This window comes from Onychostruthus taczanowskii, unplaced genomic scaffold (genome assembly GCF_017590055.1).
Source record: "Onychostruthus taczanowskii isolate IOZ18803 unplaced genomic scaffold, ASM1759005v1 scaffold32, whole genome shotgun sequence".
Classification (NCBI taxonomy): domain Eukaryota; kingdom Metazoa; phylum Chordata; class Aves; order Passeriformes; family Passeridae; genus Onychostruthus; species Onychostruthus taczanowskii.
Window position 1 is genome coordinate 5,093,181 of NW_024500572.1, and position 19,306 is coordinate 5,112,486.

Consider the following 19,306-nt stretch of genomic DNA (forward strand, 5'->3'; position numbering starts at 1 on the left):
ATCAGCTGTCACCAGCAGAGCAGCGGGTGCGGAGCGAGCTGGACGTCACCTGCACTGGGGGAACAGCACCCCTGGCAAGGACAGTGAGGGCTGGGGGCACAGCACTGGCTGGGTGCTGCTCTGTGCCCAGGGCAGCAGAGTGGAGCTGTCAGGCAGGATGACCAGCTCAGGCTCAGCCCCAGGACACACACGACGGGCAGGGTCCCCTGGGTGCCACGGGGTGCATAGCTGCTGCCCAGTGGGGGATGACAGCTGACAGCTGAGCTGGAGGGGCTGGGGAAAACCACGACCTTGCAGTGACACGGGCCTGGCCGTGCCATGCTGTGGCCGGGAACATGAGCTGAGCAGCTGCGTGGTGGTGCTTGGCCAGGGGCCGAGGTGCACGGGCTGCTGGTAGCCAGCACCAGAGCTGCTCAGAGACCCCTCAAAGACCCTCCCTAGCAAGCACGGCCAGCTCGATCCAGAAACAAAATGCCTTCCCAGGAAAAGAAAAAAAAAAAAAAGAGGAAAAAAAAGAGACAGCTTCAACCAAGAAATAGCCACAGGCAGGTTTTGTTTTTAAAGCGTTTTTATTTTCTTCATTTTGAATTGAATTTTTAAGTGATTTGTCTCACTGAAAATGGACACATTTTGAAATCCCATGTGTTCCCTCCTCTCTGCCCAGAGGGGGTTGGCTGCTGACCCAGTGCAGCGAGCTGGGGGGCTGAGCCACAAGCTCCTCATTTTCTGTGGCAGCTTTGTACCTTTTCCAAAGCAAAGACAATCCTCAGAAAGGGATAACCTCAAGCAAATACCCCCCCTCTTCTGTACCCAAACTGATTTTATTGCACCTGGCTACTAGTTGGAGGGAGCAGAATCAGAGAGCAAGATTTCCTTTTGACTTTCTATTTTGTAATCAAACTAAGTGTAATGTCATGCCCACCATCCAGTGCAGCCCAGCACCTCACAGGGGTTTTAGGCCAGCGCTTGCTGCTCTCCCTGTGAATTCCCAAGTCTCCTGAACAACCAGCACTGAGACACGGCACAGGAGCCCTTGAGCTCCAGCTCCTCCGGCACAGCTCGGAGCGCCCTGAGCCAGGCCTGCCCCACTGCTCCAGTGCCACACAGCACCGAGGGGACCTGGTCCTTCGAAAATGTGTTGGTTTTGCACCAAAACAGGAGCACGTGATGCTCCACCATTTTGGCAGCCGCCGTGTGCCCGTGAAATGGTGTCGGCACAGCTGCACCACCAGTGGCTGCCACCGCAGCCCCACTGATTGCGGCGCCCTTGTCACGCTGCTCCTCCGCGAGAGGAGCTAAATTAGAGCAACTAATTGCACGTCTCTTTGAAACAATCAGAATGACAAATCAGTGGTAATCTCTTCAGTTCTAGAGGGAAGCTATTGCGGCTCGTTCACAAGGATTAATCAGCTTTTCATCAGTGTTATTATACCAGCGCTGCCTCAGGAGAAGCCCCGAGGCCTCGCTGGCTGGGCTCACACCATGGGGACATGGAGGCCGCAGCACGGCCAAGCTGCTCCCTCCCAGCCCTTGTCCATTGGCAGAGCTGCCACATCCACTCCCAGGCTCCGTGGCCCTCTCTCAGGCTCTGCCAGGGGGCAGCTCTGCCCGGGGGGCTGCGCTCTGTGGGCAGCAGGAAGCCTGGAGGGAGGCTCAAGTCGAGAGCACCCCCCTCAGTGTGACTCTGCAATACACAAAACCAATTTAATGATCAGTGCCAAATCAGAGATCGGTCAAGGAGAAATAACTACAGGTCTCTCCCTTCTACATAATGAGCTGCAGGAGACGCCCTGGTGCTCCTCCCCAAGCACAGGGAAGGTTTTTCTCCATGCACCAGCAGCAGTGCTCCGTGCCTGTCTGGGGCTGCTCCACAGAAATCCCAAACACTCTGCTGAGCGGGAGCTGTCAGCAAGCGGAGCTGCTGCCTTTCAACTCTTTACCACCTGCACTCTGCAGAAAAGCACTCAGCAGCATCCCTTCTTGGCTGATACTCAACATCCAGAGGACACAGGCTGCTAGGGATGAATGACCTAGGCTGGGTTCTCCCAGCCCTGCCACTTCTCCATGGCATGACCACGCCCAAACAAGCCACTTTCTACTCGACAAAAGGTAAAATGGGAGCATGTTCTTCGACCTCTACACTTCCACTGCATTTCAAGGCAGTCCCAGAGCACTTTGTGTCTACCCACACATCTTAAGAACAATGATGGCAGAGAGCTTTACTGAAAATGCCCAGAATTTATGTTGCAACCAGTGGTAGTGCCCTTTGGCCAAGGCCTAGGAGGGAAGGATACTTGAGGAGAGAAAAGCAATTTGTGATACTGCTCCATGGACAGAACTGGCTGCTTGCTTTTCATGGCTCATCTTCCACTGTCAAAGACCTTCCCCCGGTCCACAGAGGCTCTTCTTCCCCACCAGGCAGAACTGAGCACACAAGTGTGAGCATGGGGTGTTCAAGGAAGAGATGAGAAGGGGATGGTGCTGCTACAAAAGGCCCTAAATTCTTGATTTTTTATGCATTCACACCAACAGCCCTGAGTGCCCTGAACAAGGGGGCTGAAGCACTACACATGGCTCTGCTGTGCCCTGGAAAAACTCTGTGGCGGGCACGTGGCATTTCAGTGCCCTGTTTCAGTTTACAGGAGCACGGGTCATTCATTCCCTCCCCAGCACAGCCCAGCTGTCTCTGGCCAAGGGGCTGATGCTGGCCTGGGAGAAGCCTCTCCACCAGCACTGCCATGGTGAGCCTGCCCATGGGTTCACCTTGTACCAAATGTCCTGGGCAGTGGGCATGACTCTTCCTTAGGTGCAGGTCAGTGCTGCTGCCATGGAGCCCACCCAGGGCAGCAGCTCTGAATGAGACAATGCCCAGCCTGGCAGTGGGAGATGGTTCTTGGCATCCTGGAGACAGTCAGCAGCAAGGCCAGCGTGGTGTTGCATGGAGGCGCTGTCGGAATGGGAATCACCATCTGCAAGGGATGGAGAGAAGAGAGGATTAGCAGAACTCAGCCACAACCATGGAAGCCCAGCTCCCAGCAGCTCCTCCTGGCTCAGACCCTATCCCTGCTCAGCCAGGAGAGAGGCTGGATAGATCAGGTCCTAGATCAGGGCCTGAGGCACCATCTTCCATGGGAAATATATCAGCCTGCAGCCCATTGCTGGGGCTGGGGAAGGGTGTGCACAACAACACAGCAGCACTCAGAGCAGCTGTGCACAGCTCTCCTGCTGCCTTTAATAGCTCTGTGCCAACTCTGCCACATTACAGTGCTTGGATCACACCATCAAAACTCAACAATGCACTTGAGTTACATAAAGGTCCAGCTCGTGGAGAAGTGCTCTTGACGTTTCCCCACAGCAGGCTTTTAGGGTACGTTAGGAACGCTAAAACCATAGATGGAAAGTGCATGGAAAAGTGAAGTCAGGGTCCTCCAAAACAGTTAAACTAAAACTGCTGAAAAACAGACAAGGAAACATACAAGGTCACTCGCTGCAGCCAAAGGACCCTTGAAGCTGTTTACAGATGGTAAACGTGCACTACATGGCATGCATAACTTCAATTTCCCACTAGCACGTGTGTGGGCACACACCAAGTATAACATGTACATAAAATAATACAGAGAGATATATTTAAGTCCTCTTCATGCACACGTAAAGCCAGCATCCAGGCAACAAATTTCTGGTGAATTCAAACCCCTGAACTAGGAGAAATCCTTAAAAGCAGAAGAGCTCTCTTAAGTAATTGTCTCTCACACCAGAAGCAGTCCATATTAAAATAACCCAATCCTTTTTTTTTTTTTTTCCTTCTGAATACCAAACTCACTCCTACCTGGATTTGCCATGCTGCTGCTGGACCTGTGATGCACACAGTTTACCCAGTGCACGTTAAAATGCCCATGAAGTACAGCACTGTACCTGCCCTGCTCCACATGATTCTCTGCAGATCCCCACTTGCAGCCTCACTCCGGCCAACTCGCTTAGAAATGTCTGAAAGTCAAAGCATTGCTCTCACTCAGGGAGTGTCACGGTGTATTTTGTAACTGGGGCTCACAAACACAATCCTTCCCCCGTGCACAACAAAGGCATTTGGGATCAAAGGAAAGGGTTAACCCCCACGCAGTCATCGCTTGGAGTCCTGGAGGTCTGAGCGCTGCCAACTCCTGAAAAATGGCCACCAGGCAGGCAAGCTGCTGAGAATCATCAGAATAAGATTGGAAGGTGTCCACATCAATCAATCACTTGTTGACAGATGACTGGAAGCCCCCACTGTGCCCGTGGACAGCTGACCAACTCTGGGCTTAACCTGGAGTCTAACATTAGCCTGTTTGCTTCGTGTGGGTGGCTGCTGCGTTATGACCTTAATAGTCAATCAATCTTGCAACGAGCAGTCTGTCTGGCAGAAACATTCATTATCCATCCTATTCATGCATTGAAAAGCTTTATCTTCAAAAACTCTGCGTCACTTAGGGAGGAATAACAGAACCCTGAGCAAGAAAATAGGCCCAGCCCCAGTTTCTAGGGGAAATCCAGATGTTGGGGCCGAGCTACCACAGCCACTGCAGCCCCAGATCCGGGGGCACTCAGGGCAGGGCTTGGCCTCCCTTTTATTTCTGGTACCTATTCAGGCTGCTTTGAGGTTGCTGCTCTTGCACCAGCAACTGCTGGAATCAGTGCCAAGAGGAAGACAAGGGGGAGAGATATAAAAGGACAACAAACACACATCAATTAAACCTTGCAAGCTGTTAGTCACACTAGTTAATAAGTTCTTTCTATCTGTAAAGTGCTCTTAGTGACAAATCCTTTAACTGGCACTCAGAGCGTTATTATGGCTTTCAAGATGCCTCTGTCTTTCATGTGCAGCTTCTTGTACACATGTGAGTGCTCCCCGTTGCGCAGTCTGTTTACACTAGTTGTGAGAAGACATCATCAAAGCAAACTGAAAGCAACACTAAATGCTTGAGAAAAACAGAATTTATTCACTGCTGCCTGCTCTGAAATCGCCTTTCACTTAACAAACCACTGCAAACTGCAGCGGCAGGAGCCAGGGAGCTGGGCTGGCACAGCAGCCCTCGGCCTCTCTGGGCATCACCAGCAGCATCCATCTCCCAGCATCAGGCAGGGGGGAACCTGAACCTGCTCCCAGCAGCTGAGACCTGGTGATCACAGCTCCAGGGATGAGGAACTGCAGGAGCTGCCCATCCCCTGCTGTGACATGGGGTCCTGAGCATGGCAGTCTGTGTACCAGAGCTGTGCCTGGGAAAGGACAAGGGTTGGGAACAACAGCAGTGCCCCAGGGGTCCTCACTATCACTCATCCCAGCTATCCCTGTGCCACGGGGCACCCAGAGGGTGGTTGAGGCTTTGTTTCAAAGAGCTGAAGCCAGACAAAGCTTTGTGCAAGAAGAGCTGGAGGGGAGCACTCCTGCTTCACTCACCACCTGCAGAAGCTGGCACAGGGTGAACACCCATGGGGCAATCTGCAGAAGCCCCTTCATTGCTGGCTGGACCCTGTTCAGGAGAGGGGCAATGAGAGGGTGGCTCCATCCTCACCTGCATCACACAAATCCCAGGAGAGCAATATGTGACATACAAGAGCACATAAACACACCAGCACAAGGGAGGATGGGGAGCCGACCCCAAGTGCCTTGTCTGGGGCCAGCAGCCACACAGTACCACGGGATGCCCTTACAGAAACCATCCTCTCCTTACTCAAAGTCAAAGCAATTAGGGCCCTGCAATGTTAGATTTAAAAAGAGGCAGTTAATAGGAGATCTTCCGTAATCCTTCACACTCAGGCTGCCAAAGCAGCCACAGTTCAGCAGGCCTTGTCCAGGCTGATTGTATGTCCTGAAAAATGAACAGTAACTTGCACAGAAGCAAGTTATGTTTCTGCAAACTCTCTTCCACACAAACTAAATATTAATCACCTTAATAGCCATTAATGTGTAATGGCCATTCATTAAATTCAGGAAAATACAGGGCCTCAAAGCAACCATGTCATGGTTTCAGTACCTGGGGCACTCACCACACAGCACCTGTGCTCCCTGTGCATGGCATGTCCAGGGCCACTGCTGCCTGAAGCCACCCTGTTCACGTGGCACCCACCTGCCAGTGGCAGCACAGCCACGCTCCCAGACCGTGCAGCAGGAGCAGCGCTGCCACATCATCACCTCTGGGTGTGCACAGAGAGCAGCCCGCTCTGCCAGGACAGCCACCAGAGCTCAGTGTGCTGAGCAGCTCAGTGCCTTGCTTGACCTGGCACCCATCCACACAGCTCCTGCAGCAGCATGGCCCAGCACAGAGGAGCTGTGCCACTGGGGAGTGGGATGGCAGCAGTGGCGTTTGGGGGGCCTCCAGGCTATCAGTTGCAGGTGGCAGCATTAGATCTGCTGCCCCAGAAAGTCCTCGGTGCAACCTGGCCTCCTCCGGCTGGCTCAGGGCTTCACGGGCGGTGTCAAGTGGCAACTTTCTCAATTCTGACCTTGTTGGAATTTGCTGCTGGGGGGGGACACACCAGTCCATAAAGTTCCCATTAGTGTAAAAGCAGATGTAAGCACTTTGCTGGCAGAGCTCAGCAGCAGGGAAGCCTGCAGTTGATCAGTTATGCCTCGCTGGTCACTGCAGTCAACAGGAATTACTGCAGAGGGTTCCTGTGCCCCTCTCTCAAAGCCCACCCCTCCAAAAAGGATGGTTTTAAGGAGTCAGCCAAGTTCAGGCAGCACTCCAGGATAGCACAGTAAATCCATGTGATCCGTGCTGAGGGGAGCCAGCCCCAGGCAGGAATAGCCAGCAGGAGAGCAGTGTGGATTTGTTATTGCACTGAACACATCTAAGTATGGGGATGCGCTGCTGCTCCCGTGAGGAGCTGGTGACTGCAGGGCCTTTGTGCCACATGACTCAGCGCAGGACCGAGGGACAGGCAGGTGGCAGCTGGGACTGGCCTTTGCCATCAGCTCCCACAAGGACACCCAGCACCCCCAGATTGTCACAGCCAGGGAGCAGCACCTGCCCCTTCCCACAGCACCAAGGGCACAAGGGGACCCCAGACCCTGGAGCACCTCCCTGGGCTGGGGACCTGAGTGCAGCCCCTCAGACCCCAGCCATCAAATGGGCCACAGTGCTCAGCTACAGGGAGGAAAAAGGCAGCAGTAAAGGCTGCTGTGGCCATGGTGCTTCCTGTCGCTGGAGGTGTGGGACTGCCAGTCCTCCACCCCCCGTGCTCCCTCTCCATCATGCTGCACTGAGAACCAGCACCAGCTGACCTGGTTTCAGCCAGTTTTCCTTCATGATTAACACTCTCCGGGCTCATGCTCACTCTGTTATTCTCACCAAATTAAAGAGCAGTCCTGGATCCTCGTTAGATTTGCTCACATTTGAGCAGTGTCATGTGGTCAGTAGCCCATGGCAATACACTAAATTAAAGGCCTAATGCAGAATCCACCTACAAGCCTGACAACTAATGAATCGAGAGCTTCAGGCCCCAGAGGAGCTGCGCTGGGATGAAGCCACTTCACACCGAGCCAGAGCAGAAGTGCAGTCCCTGGGCTGTCATTCAGAAATAAAGAGTTGTTGAATTTTATTCACCACAGGACACAGAAACAACAGCATCTCTGTAACTAACGCTGGTTTGCCAGAGAGCCAGGCAGCAAGGAGCCCTCTCAGCACTGATCCCCCAGGGCACAGCAGCTCCTGCCTGAACACCAGAGGTGCTGCAAATGACCTCCCACTTGGCTTCAATGGACTGGGTATGAGTCCCCATCAGGGACATGATGACTCTTCCCTCTGGTCAAAATTAATACCTCCACCCACCCCTCCAAACCACGCTGGTGCTCCAGAGTGTACAACACAGCCCCTTCCTGTGCCCCCAGCTCTTCCTCTGTGCCCCAAAGGGCTCAGAGAGCTCAGCTGCCCATGGCACGGCACCCAGCCCTCCCAGGCATCAGGCAGCACCCATGGGGCTACACATGAGAGCAGACTGTGGCTCCACACTGGGCTGTTAGCACCCTCTCCCCATCCCCAGCAGCAGCTGGGCAAGCACTGCATGTCAGCTCTGGGGCCAGTGCTGCAGCCATCAATTTTGCTCTGAAGCATTTCAAGTTGGAGCTGAAGCCTGGAAAGGTTCAGCCTGTTGCATCAGACAGCTCCAGCCCTGCAAAGGTCAGGGCTGTTTTGGTAAGGAGCTGTTTGCTGAAGCCTCCCCCTCCCCCAGATCCCTGCTCTCGGCCACAGGTTCCTGCACCCATAGCCCTCCCCATGCTCACACACTCACACTCTGCTCAACTTTGGAAATGGAGAAGTTCCACACCAGGACATTGCTCCTCGCCGTCAGCACACGTGTGCCACGAACTGGGGGCTGTGCAGCGCTCCTGGGCCACCCAGCGTGGCACTGGGGGGCCTCCCCTCCTCTGTGCCCACCCTCTCGTGCCCCTGCTACAGCTGGGAGCCCAGGCAAGCCCTGTGCCAGGCAGTGGTGACCGCTGCCAGTGCCACTACCCACTGTGCGTTCCTGATGGTCACAGTCATGGACCCGAACCTCTCTCCTCATCTCCACAGCAGAGGCAGAGCCACAGCACAAGGACAGAGCACGGTGTTCTCTGCTCAGGCTGGTCTGAAACACCCTGGGAGAAACTGCCCCAGAAAGCACCACGCTGCAGAGAGGACACCCAAACCTTTGGGGGACAGGAGAATGCTCCCAGTGACCCCCAAAACTCCGTGCTGGGGGCTCTGCAGGTGTGGGTGGTGCAGAGCAGCGCTGGGAGCAGCCAGCCAGGACTGCAAAGGGAGGAGAGTGGTGAGCTCTATCATAGCCACCCTGCAGCCAGGCACAGGGGATTGTCCCCCTCTCCTCTTTGCAGCTGGCATCCATCCATCCATCCATCCATCCATCCATCCATCCATCCATCCCTCCATCCATCCCAGTGAGGATGGCAGGGCAGGTAGGAGAACTTAAGGCTGAGATGTGTTAATTGGTGCTGGTGCACAGCCCATCCTCCCCACATTCCTCCATCTGGACAAGGCACCACCACTTTGCTAAAGCCATCTTTTCATCCTAAAGCAAGAGCTGTATTTTAACATTAATTCTTTTTTATTCCTAGACAGACTTAAATCTCATTAATTTTAAGACACTTCAAGCTCTCTTTAGCAGCCCCTAACATAATTCTCCTAGCTTAAGATACAAGATACTAGATAGAAGTAGCCAATCCCGTTTATAATTGTATATATGACCAGCAATTCAAATTCACTTCCCTTGATTTAATGTCCTATTTGTATTCTATCAATAAATGGAGTTCTCAGGACCATACTTAAATGGAAGCAGCACTATGCTCTGATAGCCAAAGCCAGCAAAAAAAAAAAAAAAAATTGCATCACTAAACTAAAATGTCTTGTAGTATATGATTCCTTGACTTATTGTTCTCTCCTCTTCACTGCACTTGAATATTAACTGTTGTATTAATAGCTCACTCTTAATTATCCATGAGTAATGTACTACAACCAGAAAATTAATGGAGGGAAGCACCACAAAAATGGAAAAGAATTCTTCCTATCCCAGATATATTTTCAAGCACATTGTGAGAGGAAGAAGATACACACTGCCTTGGACACAGCCAGAGAAGAGGCCAGTGCTGGGGAGGGTCCATTGCTGAACCCCAGGGATGGGTCCTTGCCCTGCTGGATTCTGCTTGCCATGGGAGGGAGGTTCTGAGCAGGGGTCCCATAATGATCCCAGAGAGGTGGGGTGGTCTGGAGAGGGGCAGCAGAGCCAGCCAGTGACTTTGGTTCTCCAGCCCAAGATGAAGGAGATTAGTGGGACCAGAGTGAGAAAATTGTAGTTGTTAAGGAAGACCTTGCCACAAAACACATAATTCAGCTCCAGATTTCACTGTAGAAGGAATCTGAACTGGAAAAGACTGACAAAGGACAGGATGTTTTCATGGATAATGTGGATTCTCAGAGCTAAACGTTACAGCTGATGGGAGTGCAATGATATGCTGCACCCCTCCTTCATCACCACCCTTCTCTCCAAAGGGATGGAGAGACCTCTCATCTCTGCCAGGACATTTTCCCTCCCTAGGAGCCTGTTGGAAAGTGCTGCTCACCGTGATGCCATGACACAGTGTCTCTGCCCCCGAGCTGGGACCAGGGACAGTGCCACATGGCTCCCCCAAGGCAGCCAGGAGCTGCACAGGCAGGGCCACCGCATCCATCTCCACGGGTGCGATCCTGGGGCTGCTCCAGAAGACTGGAATGGTGAGGTGCCTAATTAAATATGTGCCTCCCAGTGCTGGAGCCCTGCAGCAGCCATGAATTATGCAGCGACTCACTTACATGTCAGCAGGATCACAATATTGATGAGCTATCCTGCATGTAATCTGATAAAAACCAAGATAAACTCAGCAAAAATTGAGTGTAATATGATCCTTTCCTTTCAATAAACCACTTCCAGCCCAGCACTGGGAATGTCTCTCCAGGCTCCCTGCTCACCTCAGGCAGCCAAACCCATCAGCTCCTCAGCATGGCCCAGCAGGGGCACGAAGCAGCAGCGTGCTGACAGCATTCCCCTGCACCTGCAGGGCAGCACTGGGTGCCTGTGGAGCCCACCTGGGGATATTTCTGAGCCCTGGTGCTCTCCACAGCGCCAGAGCATTCCAAAAGGTCTGCGTTTTGGCATTTAGATTAATGCTGGAGACAGGGAGGAAGAAGTCTCACCCTGACTCCCTCCTCTCGGTCTGAGCAAACGAAGGATGACAGAGCGCAACTCCCACTCGGAAATGCTTTCCGGTGCTCACACAGACCCAGGTCCGACTCCAGCTCCCGTGACAAGCCAACTGCTTTGGAAACCTGGGCTGGATGCTTTCGGTGCCCTGGGAACAGCCAGCAGCACAGACTCCTGCCCTCAGCTAAAACACATTCTCCAAGAAGCACTCGAAGAGAGGGGAGAGGCTTCTGGCCACGTTTGGTCACTGGACCCGTGCAGAAGGCTGAGGGCTGTGAGCCAAGGACAGAGGATGCTGCTCCCTGCCCCAGTACTTCCCCAGTGCAGCAGGGACTGGGGCTGTTCCCCCTGGACTCAGCAAGACCTTCAGAGATCCCCTGAGGGCAAGCAGTGCCCACCTGTCCAAGGCAGGGGATCCCCTGCCCACCCCCGTTCCAGACAGAGCCAGATACAATGAGGGGAAAGCGAAGTGTCTGCCCTCACCTTGGGGACACACACACTGGAAGCTCCTCAGCAGCCTCATTCCCAATGTCCTTGTCCCATCAGATTTAGGGACATAACGAGGTGATCACTTCATTGACAAGAAACAAGCAATGGATTAAGTAGAAACAGGAAAGTTACACCAACTCTGGAGCCTGTTGGACACTGGCAGGGGCTGGGGATCCTGTGACAGCCCATAAACCCCACCACCAACCCCAGTGCTGGCAGGTCATTGCAGAAGAGGTGACTATCAAAAGCTTGTTTGACCTCCCAAGGAACGTTTACTTAGAGCACAAGAACAAATTTCAAAAACTAGAGCACTGCTGGTTTTCCTTTAAAATTGTATTTCAATATAAAGAGAGAGGAACACAAAGATTGAGAAAGACTCAGACTGGGGGATATGCCCAAGAGAACCAAGAAATGGCAGAAAAAGACCAGTAAAATAAATGAATGATGAATGCAAAGACCTCAGTAACTGAGCAAGTGGCCAGCTCCCAGCTCTGCTGCTCCTCTCTCCAGACCTCTCTCTGGCCCATGGGAGGGCATTAACTGGGTGAACTCCAGCTGGAATCTGCCCTGAGAGTCGGGGGTGACAACACCACAGTCAGCACCATGTGCCAAACCAACCAAGCACAGGCAGCACCAGGCTCTCCATAGCCACAAGTTCCTCCAGTTCCTGACGTTGCAGGATGGGTCTGGATCCAGCCAGGTCCTCCTTGCCCCAAAGGCTGCTCTCCCTCATGCCCAGGGGGTCTACACTGGCCCAGCAGGTGCAGCTGGGGGGGAATTGGTCTGGCCCGACACCCTGCAGGGGTCTCAGCCCCACTGATAAGCCTACAGGGAGGGACAGGAATGCTGCTGCCTGGAGACGCCTCATTGCACAGATGTGTCTGTGTCTGCGCAAGAGAGAAACTTTCACAGTTTTACTGCTTTTCAAATATTTTAATGCAAGCCATTTGGTGTCATATTTTTAAAAAATGGGTACCAGCACAAGCTACATGCACATTAGCAACTGTCTCTCTATTAGTGTAAATACAAGAAGCAGAAAAGCACAGTCTGACTCCTAATCCATATGGTTATTCCAAATAGATTGCATGGTCTTAAACTTTGGCTTACTAGACTGGATCTTACATATGGAAAGAATTAAAATGCTGGATTTACAGTGCAGGCTAATCAGAACATGTTTAAATAACGATGCCCCAGCAGCCCCAGAGGGTCACAGCCTCCTAGACACCTGGTGGAGAAGCTGATCCTGCTCCCACAGAAAGCACCTCCCCAAAGCCCGGCGTTGCAAGAGCTGCACCGTGGCGCAGGGCAGGGCAGGATCCAGCCTCCAGCACTCCAGCAGAGCAGGCTGCAAGGAGGAAATACCTCATTTCCCACCGACTAGTCCATACAAGCAGAGACAATAGGGCCAAGTGTGCGCTGCCGGCAGTGCTCCCGCGTCGGAGCGCTGGCCAGCACGGGCTGCTCTGCCCTGACTCTTCCTATCTGAAAAAGCCATCAGCCCGCCTGCTCCTTCACTTAGAATGAAAGGTCACTTCAGGGCTTTTAGGGTGGTTTTTTTGGTTTTTTTTTTTTTTTTCAAACAAAAAAATTATCTCGATTTGGAAAAAAAAAAAAAAAAAAAACCCCCTTTAAAAAAAAAAAAAAAAAAAAAGAAGAAAAAAACCCCCACTATTAAAAGCAAAACATGATATCACTGTTAACAAAGCCAGAACTCATGGGAAGGTGGATATACATTACTTAGTTCTGCTAATTCATTTCTGGACAAGGCCAGACTCATTTTAGGTGCTTCAATACTTCCATGTCCACCACCACAAATCTAAACATGTTCCCCCACCAGTCTCCTTGCAGCAATCCAAGCCTCTCCCCTTTTATTCCACTGATGTTGTTTCCATGTGAGTCAGTTGCCTTTTTATTGCTCCTCTAAATACAGCTTTCTCCAAAGTTGCTGAATTTCTAGACTTGGAAGCATGACAAAAGAATGCACTGATTCACCCCCCTCCACACAGCTGGCTGACACCTCGCCTGGAGCAGACTCACCACAGGGAGGGTGACCAGTGTGAGCCAGTATGGGCCCAGCAAAGGAGATGTGGTCTGGGGAAATGGAGCCCAGCCACATCCCAGCCATCCTGGACTCTGCAATCTGCCTCTCTGCTGACCAGAAGACAAACCCCAAACACCAGCCCCAGGATTGGTCCTGTATTGTGCCGCGCCACACAAGCTCCATGTGCTGGAGCCAATGCCTTGCACAGGAGTCCAGCTCCCTCAGCTCCACCCAGATCAATAACACTGATCAGCAATGCTTCTTGTCCTGAGGGGTCACCAGAGGCTGTGCAGAGTAGAGAGGGAGAGGGTTTCAAAAGCACAGCCAGCCCTTAATGACTACATCAAGTGGCAAGTCAGTTACTGGTCTCTTAAACTTCCAGAAAACATCAGCACCAGGGACCCAAATGGTGTTGAGTGTCTCCTCCACTCCCTGGTGCAGGGAATTGTGCCACAAGCTGAAGGGCAGCCCCATGGCCAGGGAGACCAATGAGCAGGATCACACCCCCAGCCCATACCTGCTCCCTCCTCCTCATTCCTGTCCACAGAGACCCACGTGCTGGGCTTCCAAATTGCTACCAGGAACGAAAGTCAGCCCCTCCGTGGAGCTGCAAGGGGGCTCAGCTGTGTCAAGCTGGCAGCACCCAGCACAGGGCAGCTTCCTGGGCAGGTCCTGAGAGCACAGCTGAAGCCCAGAATGGTTTCCCCATGGTCCATACTGCCAGCTATACGGGAGCACCTTATCTGTGCTAAAACCATCATCAGATTCTGCTGCCAAAAGATGCAGAGGAACTTGGAAAGGCCACAGATGAATAGCACAGTTCAAACCATCCCCTTGGTACTGAGAACAGTTCTGCACAAACACACTGCACTGACTAGGGCCTAACTAAGGTCTTCCTCTCTCCAGGTCTCATTACTGAGGATCAGGAAAAGGGAAAGAGCATATGCTCCTTTTGGTTTTTAAGGAAATTATTAAATTGGGCTCAACTTTTCATCTTTCCCACAAAAAGGTGCCCTGTCATCTCATGCCTGTTCACCTACACAAAGACGAGATGACATCTCTGGCTAAAGGCCGACAGTTCTGCACCTCCTTGTCACTTTTAACAAGAAAATAATCCTGCAGAAACACTTGAAAAACAAATCGGTGTTGACACTCCTCATCTGCTAGGTACACTTTACAAAAGGAAAGAAATACTGCATTAGCGTTTGACCCCCTCACCTTTCTGACATTGCAAGAAAATAAAGAGGGAAGGCTCAGAAAAGCTGATGCTGAAGTGAGAACGTCAGGAGAGCAGCCAGAGCTCGAGGCTGGAGCCCCCAGCGCAGCGGGCAGGGCTGGGCCAGCCCAGGCAGAAGGGAACTGTGTGCTGAGAGCATCAAGGAAGCTGCAAGGGGCACACAGGAGTCCCAGGAATGGGTGAAGAGATGCTTCTGCAGATGAGGGCATGAGAACTTAAGGAGAGACCATCACCGAAAAGCTTCTCAGTCCAGCAAAGCCCTGGGGCTCTGCCCTTGGGCTGGAGTCAATCCCTCCATGTGTGTGAGCAAACATCCTCCCACCTTATCTTATCCCTACCCCACAGCAGCCCTGTTCCAGCTCCATCCTTGCACCTTTACTTGGCTGTGTAGTGCTGAGTGGCTCCTTGCACTCACAAGAGACTGCCTTGTCCTGTTCTAAATGCTCCTGAACCGCGCAGCACACTTCCAGCTCCTGACCTCTGCAGCAGGAACGAGAGGGTTTCCTCAGCTCCCAGCACTGTCAGCTGCTCCCTTCATTCTGGGCACGGTGGATTTCACCAAATAAGTCATGCTAACCCCACCTCCTCTTCCCTGAGCAGAGGCTACGGAGAAATAAAACTGAGCTTTGTCTTCTGAACAGCCAGACACCCTCCACGAGAATTCTCCCAGCAAAGGCAGCTTCCCTTTGGACACAACACTCGGGTGACTTTCCACGTACTCAGGCACCAGATGGTCTCACTGCTCCCCCAGTGTGGCTGGGCACAGCTCTGCTGCCAGGCACAAGTCCTTGCCTGTAGGAGGTGGGGGCACTTCGAGGAACTCCCAGAAATATTTTCCCACCGGTAGCTGTCGGCCTGAGCTAATGCGACATGACACGTATCTCACCAGGAACAATGTGCTGACATTCCGAGCCTGCTCACCATGTTCCCAACCACTGTCACTGCAGAGAGACCACGGGCAGGGGGATACATTTCCCCCCTGAGCTTGTTTCAAGCACCCCTTTGAGGTGTCACTGCCGTGGAAGGCCTGGCAGTCCCTCCACAAGACAGCTTTGTAACAGGTAGCACAGTACGGTGGTAATGTCAGCTGGAGCAGGAGGACAGGGAGAGAGGCAGTGTGCCTGCGCAAGGAGTCTCCTGCAAAGCCACTCTCATTAAGTGTCCACGCACAGCAGCAGCTTCACATCCTGCAAAGATGGCCCTGGACTCTGCCCCATCTATGTAAAAGGTGCAGCTGTGCACGGGAGCAAGAGTCAGACACGAGTGCCAACTGTTCACAGCCTAAAGACTGCACCAACAGCTCCCTCTGAGCAAGGGCTCTGTCCCTGCAACACCCCCAGGAAAGTGGATGGGAAGTTCTTGGGACAGATCCCCTCCAGGCTGCAGGTGGGGAAATGCAGGGAGCATGACAGAGCATGGTTTGTGTGCCGAAACCCTGACACCCGCCCGTGCCCTGCTTACACAACAGCGTTACACAACACCGCGCTTCCCTGGGTTGCATAAGGCCAGGACAGGCACACCCGAAACCCCAGAGACAGCGACGTGCTGGGACAGCAAACCCACTGCTGGTCACCCAAAAGGACATTCCCACCATGCTGCCTCCCCAGTGGCCCTTCCAGGCCACTCCTGAGAGGAGGCAGCCCAGCACAATGACAGGAAGAACCACAACATGATACCAGGAGGCAAGAGAAGGAGCTATTTCACCACATCCTGGGAAAAAGCTGATTCGACCCCAAATCACAGGACCTGGAGAGCTCTTTCTCGCTGCACAAAGAAATTGTTGTAACTTTTAGAGAATTTAAGGTAAATTTTGTTAGAGACCATCCAGGGCCAGCCCAGCACAAGGGGCAAGCAGCATTTCCACATATCTGCAGGTTTCAGCTGGGTGACAAAGGCAGCACCGTGGTCATCAGCAGTTTGTAACTTCTACCCCAAGCTGTTGCAAGAAGGAGCAGCACTGCCAGGTGCTGCCATACAGCAGGTGTGAACTCCTGGTCTCTGTTTCAAAAAATCCACAGCACTGCGGTCTTCACAGTTTGTAGCTTCTACCCCAAGCTGCTGCAAGGAGCAGCACTGCCAGGTGCTGCCATACAGCAGGTGTGAACTCCTGGTCTCTGTTTCAAAAAATCCATCCAGTACATCCCAGTGTGTGAAAAACAAAGCATCTACCACACCACGCAGCACAGAGAAGGCTGCTAGGAAGGATGAGGCTTGGGTTTCTCCCCAGCCACTGAAGTTTCCATTTTCTGCACCCAAGCCAGATGCCTGCAGCCTGAGCAAGGATTTACGACAGCATGAGCTTCAGAGTCCCTCTGCTTCTCAAGGAAGTATCAGGAAATAAAAGGGCAATTGCATTAGTCAGTCATCAGGAGTTCAGGGTTTCTGCTTGGTTTCAATGACAGCAGGTAAAAAAAATTGCTCAGCTGCCTGACTGCAGCCAGCAGCCCTGCAGGAGGCCAGGCACATCCCTTCCTCACACACTGCATGCCACACCACCAACACCTCTGCTCTGGTAGCTGCCAGGGCCAAGCTCAGGTCATGCAGGGTCTCCCCCAGCCAGCACAGGTCATGCAGGAGCCAGTGTCTCAGCCTGAGCTCTGCTCTGCTCCAGCAGCTCTTGCCTGTGCAGGGGGTGGATGGAAATGCAATGCCTGGAGGGTCTGAGCATCCCCCCGTGAGGTCCTCCCAGCTTGTGGTCTGGTGTGGAGAATTTAACCTCTACTGAAAGTCCCACCAAGAGGAGGTTTGCCTCCTCACCAGCTGCATCCCACCAGCACCCTCCTATCCCCTAGGGACACCAGCCCTGCCCTCCATGGACCCTACACCCATGTTCTCAGTGGTGGCAGATGTCCCCATCAGTGAGGTCACAGACATCCCCACCCACCTGTTAGCTCAGTCTGCTCCGTGGGAAGGCCACCCACATCTGTGGGAATGCTGTTCAAGGTTACATTATGAGCAAATTCCAGTTTTTTCACAACAGAACTAAGCAAATATCACTATCCAGATCTGAAACTCACCTTGGAAATGCCACGAACATCCGCTCTCTTCCTCTGTGTGTCCCCTTCACGCAGCTCTTGGCTGGTGACCAGCCAGCCAGTTTCACCCACAGTGCTGCCCCAAATAATTGGTTTATTCCCTCATGTAACAATTCCTAAAAGACCACTGCAAATCCTTTCAACAAAAGCTGAGGTAGCCAAATTCAGCTTCTACTAGCCTCTTTCCCTCTCCTCCCCCCAGATATAAATTTTATATTTGGACCTACTAAAGTTGGCTGAAAATAATGATAACTGACAGATGCTGGGTTAAATAGGCCACAGTCTTTCCCTGGGGCCTAATTTAGACCGGATATCAAAATGATACAAAATATCATTGCTTGCCTTCACTCCATCAGGACATCTGTAGACAGACCCATATTAACTCCTTCCTGGGAACATTGTGTTTGCACTGTCACCTTGCAAGGAAAAGCACTTTTTTTACCTGATCTCCTGCCCTGGATCTTACGCTCCAAGATGTCTCCTAAGCAAAGTCTCTTTAGTTCCAGCCTAGCTTAGTGCCAGGTGCTGGGCAGGTCACACCAGCTGAGCCTCTGCCCCTTGTGGCACAGCAGCCTCAAACCATGACCCACCCGTGGCACTGCAGTGTGTGAGGCACAGGACCCCCAGACCAGCTTGGATACACGGCTTGCACCACTCAGGACAGGTAATTAGAGGCTGTATTCTAATGAATATGCACAAGGGGGCAGAGTCAGAGTTGTGCACCTGAGGTAAAGTTATGCATATTTTAATTTTCAACACTTGGCAGTGCAGTCTCACTTCATTCACTTGGTCTCCTGCATCTCCTTTCCTAGGAGGCTTGTTGGGTTTGTTTCTCTTCAGAGGAAAAGGAAACATTACAAAAGATCTCCTTTGTCTCATCAAGCACTCAGGGTAAAGCCCAGGACAATCCCAAGCCCCAGCCCAGACAGGGTGCATGCCACATCCTCAGTGGCACCTGCCTGCACCACAGGCAATGGGTCCATCCACTGACAAGACTGAAATGTCTAACTACCAAGTCTCATTTTCAGTTGCTTATAAATTTACCAAGGATTAACTGATCAGCCCCAATTTTCCTTGGCAAATGCATCAGCTGTACTGGATATATTGATTTGAAGATTTAATTCAGAATTTCTTGTTTATTTCTGAGAAATATTTCTCGTGCAAACTCTCCATCTCTCCCACTCTCTTCACTTTAGAGGGCAAAGGCACATTCCATGTTCTGAAAAAAACATGAGTTTGATTTACAGAGTTATTGCTGTCACTTAGTTACTGTACTAAACAACAAGCAGTGAAAGCAGCTCCAATAGAAGCAGCAGCATTACAGCCACCTCCACTCCACACCTGCCCACAGCTGGCTGCAGCTACAGCCCTCAAAGCTCTTCATCTCTGAGGGCTCAGAGCTCCTGAGGCCTCAACAAAACCCACAGAGTGGGCCAAGGCTGAAGAAAACACAGTTGGTGCTTTAAAGTGAAGTTGAATTCAAAGAAAATCAGTGCATCAGTTTAGAGTTATAAATGCTAAACTGCGGAAGGGGATCATTTGTGCTCCCATAGACTCATAAAACTGTATTAAACATTAAGTACTATGTTAAAAGGACATTATTTCCAAGTCCCAGATGGAGCATTCAGAAGTTAGGAATGCCTCTGCAACCTGCATTTGACCTTGTTTCTTTCATTTGTGACAGACTTGGGTTGCACTGGTTTTCCTCTGAGCTCAGGCAGGCGCTGGGTGCTGGAGCTGCTCTGTGAACAAACTGAGAATAAAAGTGGTGGACACTGATGCCATCAAAACCCA

The 19,306-nt window shown here is 52.1% G+C and overlaps 1 protein-coding gene across 2 annotated transcripts in view; it reads right to left on the bottom strand.

Moving 5' to 3' along the window:
- Positions 1–562: 562 nt before the first annotated feature.
- Positions 563–19,306, bottom strand: part of MN1 (MN1 proto-oncogene, transcriptional regulator) — an 84,408-nt gene continuing 65,664 nt past the window's right edge. The window contains exon 2 of one of the 2 annotated variants that reach the window (XM_041410012.1): positions 563–2,969. In XM_041410012.1, the coding sequence (XP_041265946.1) occupies positions 2,803–2,969 (167 nt within the window). In that variant the 3' untranslated portion in view covers positions 563–2,802. The remainder of the gene's footprint in view (positions 2,970–19,306) is intronic. The other variant, XR_005953074.1, reaches the window with a different exon arrangement.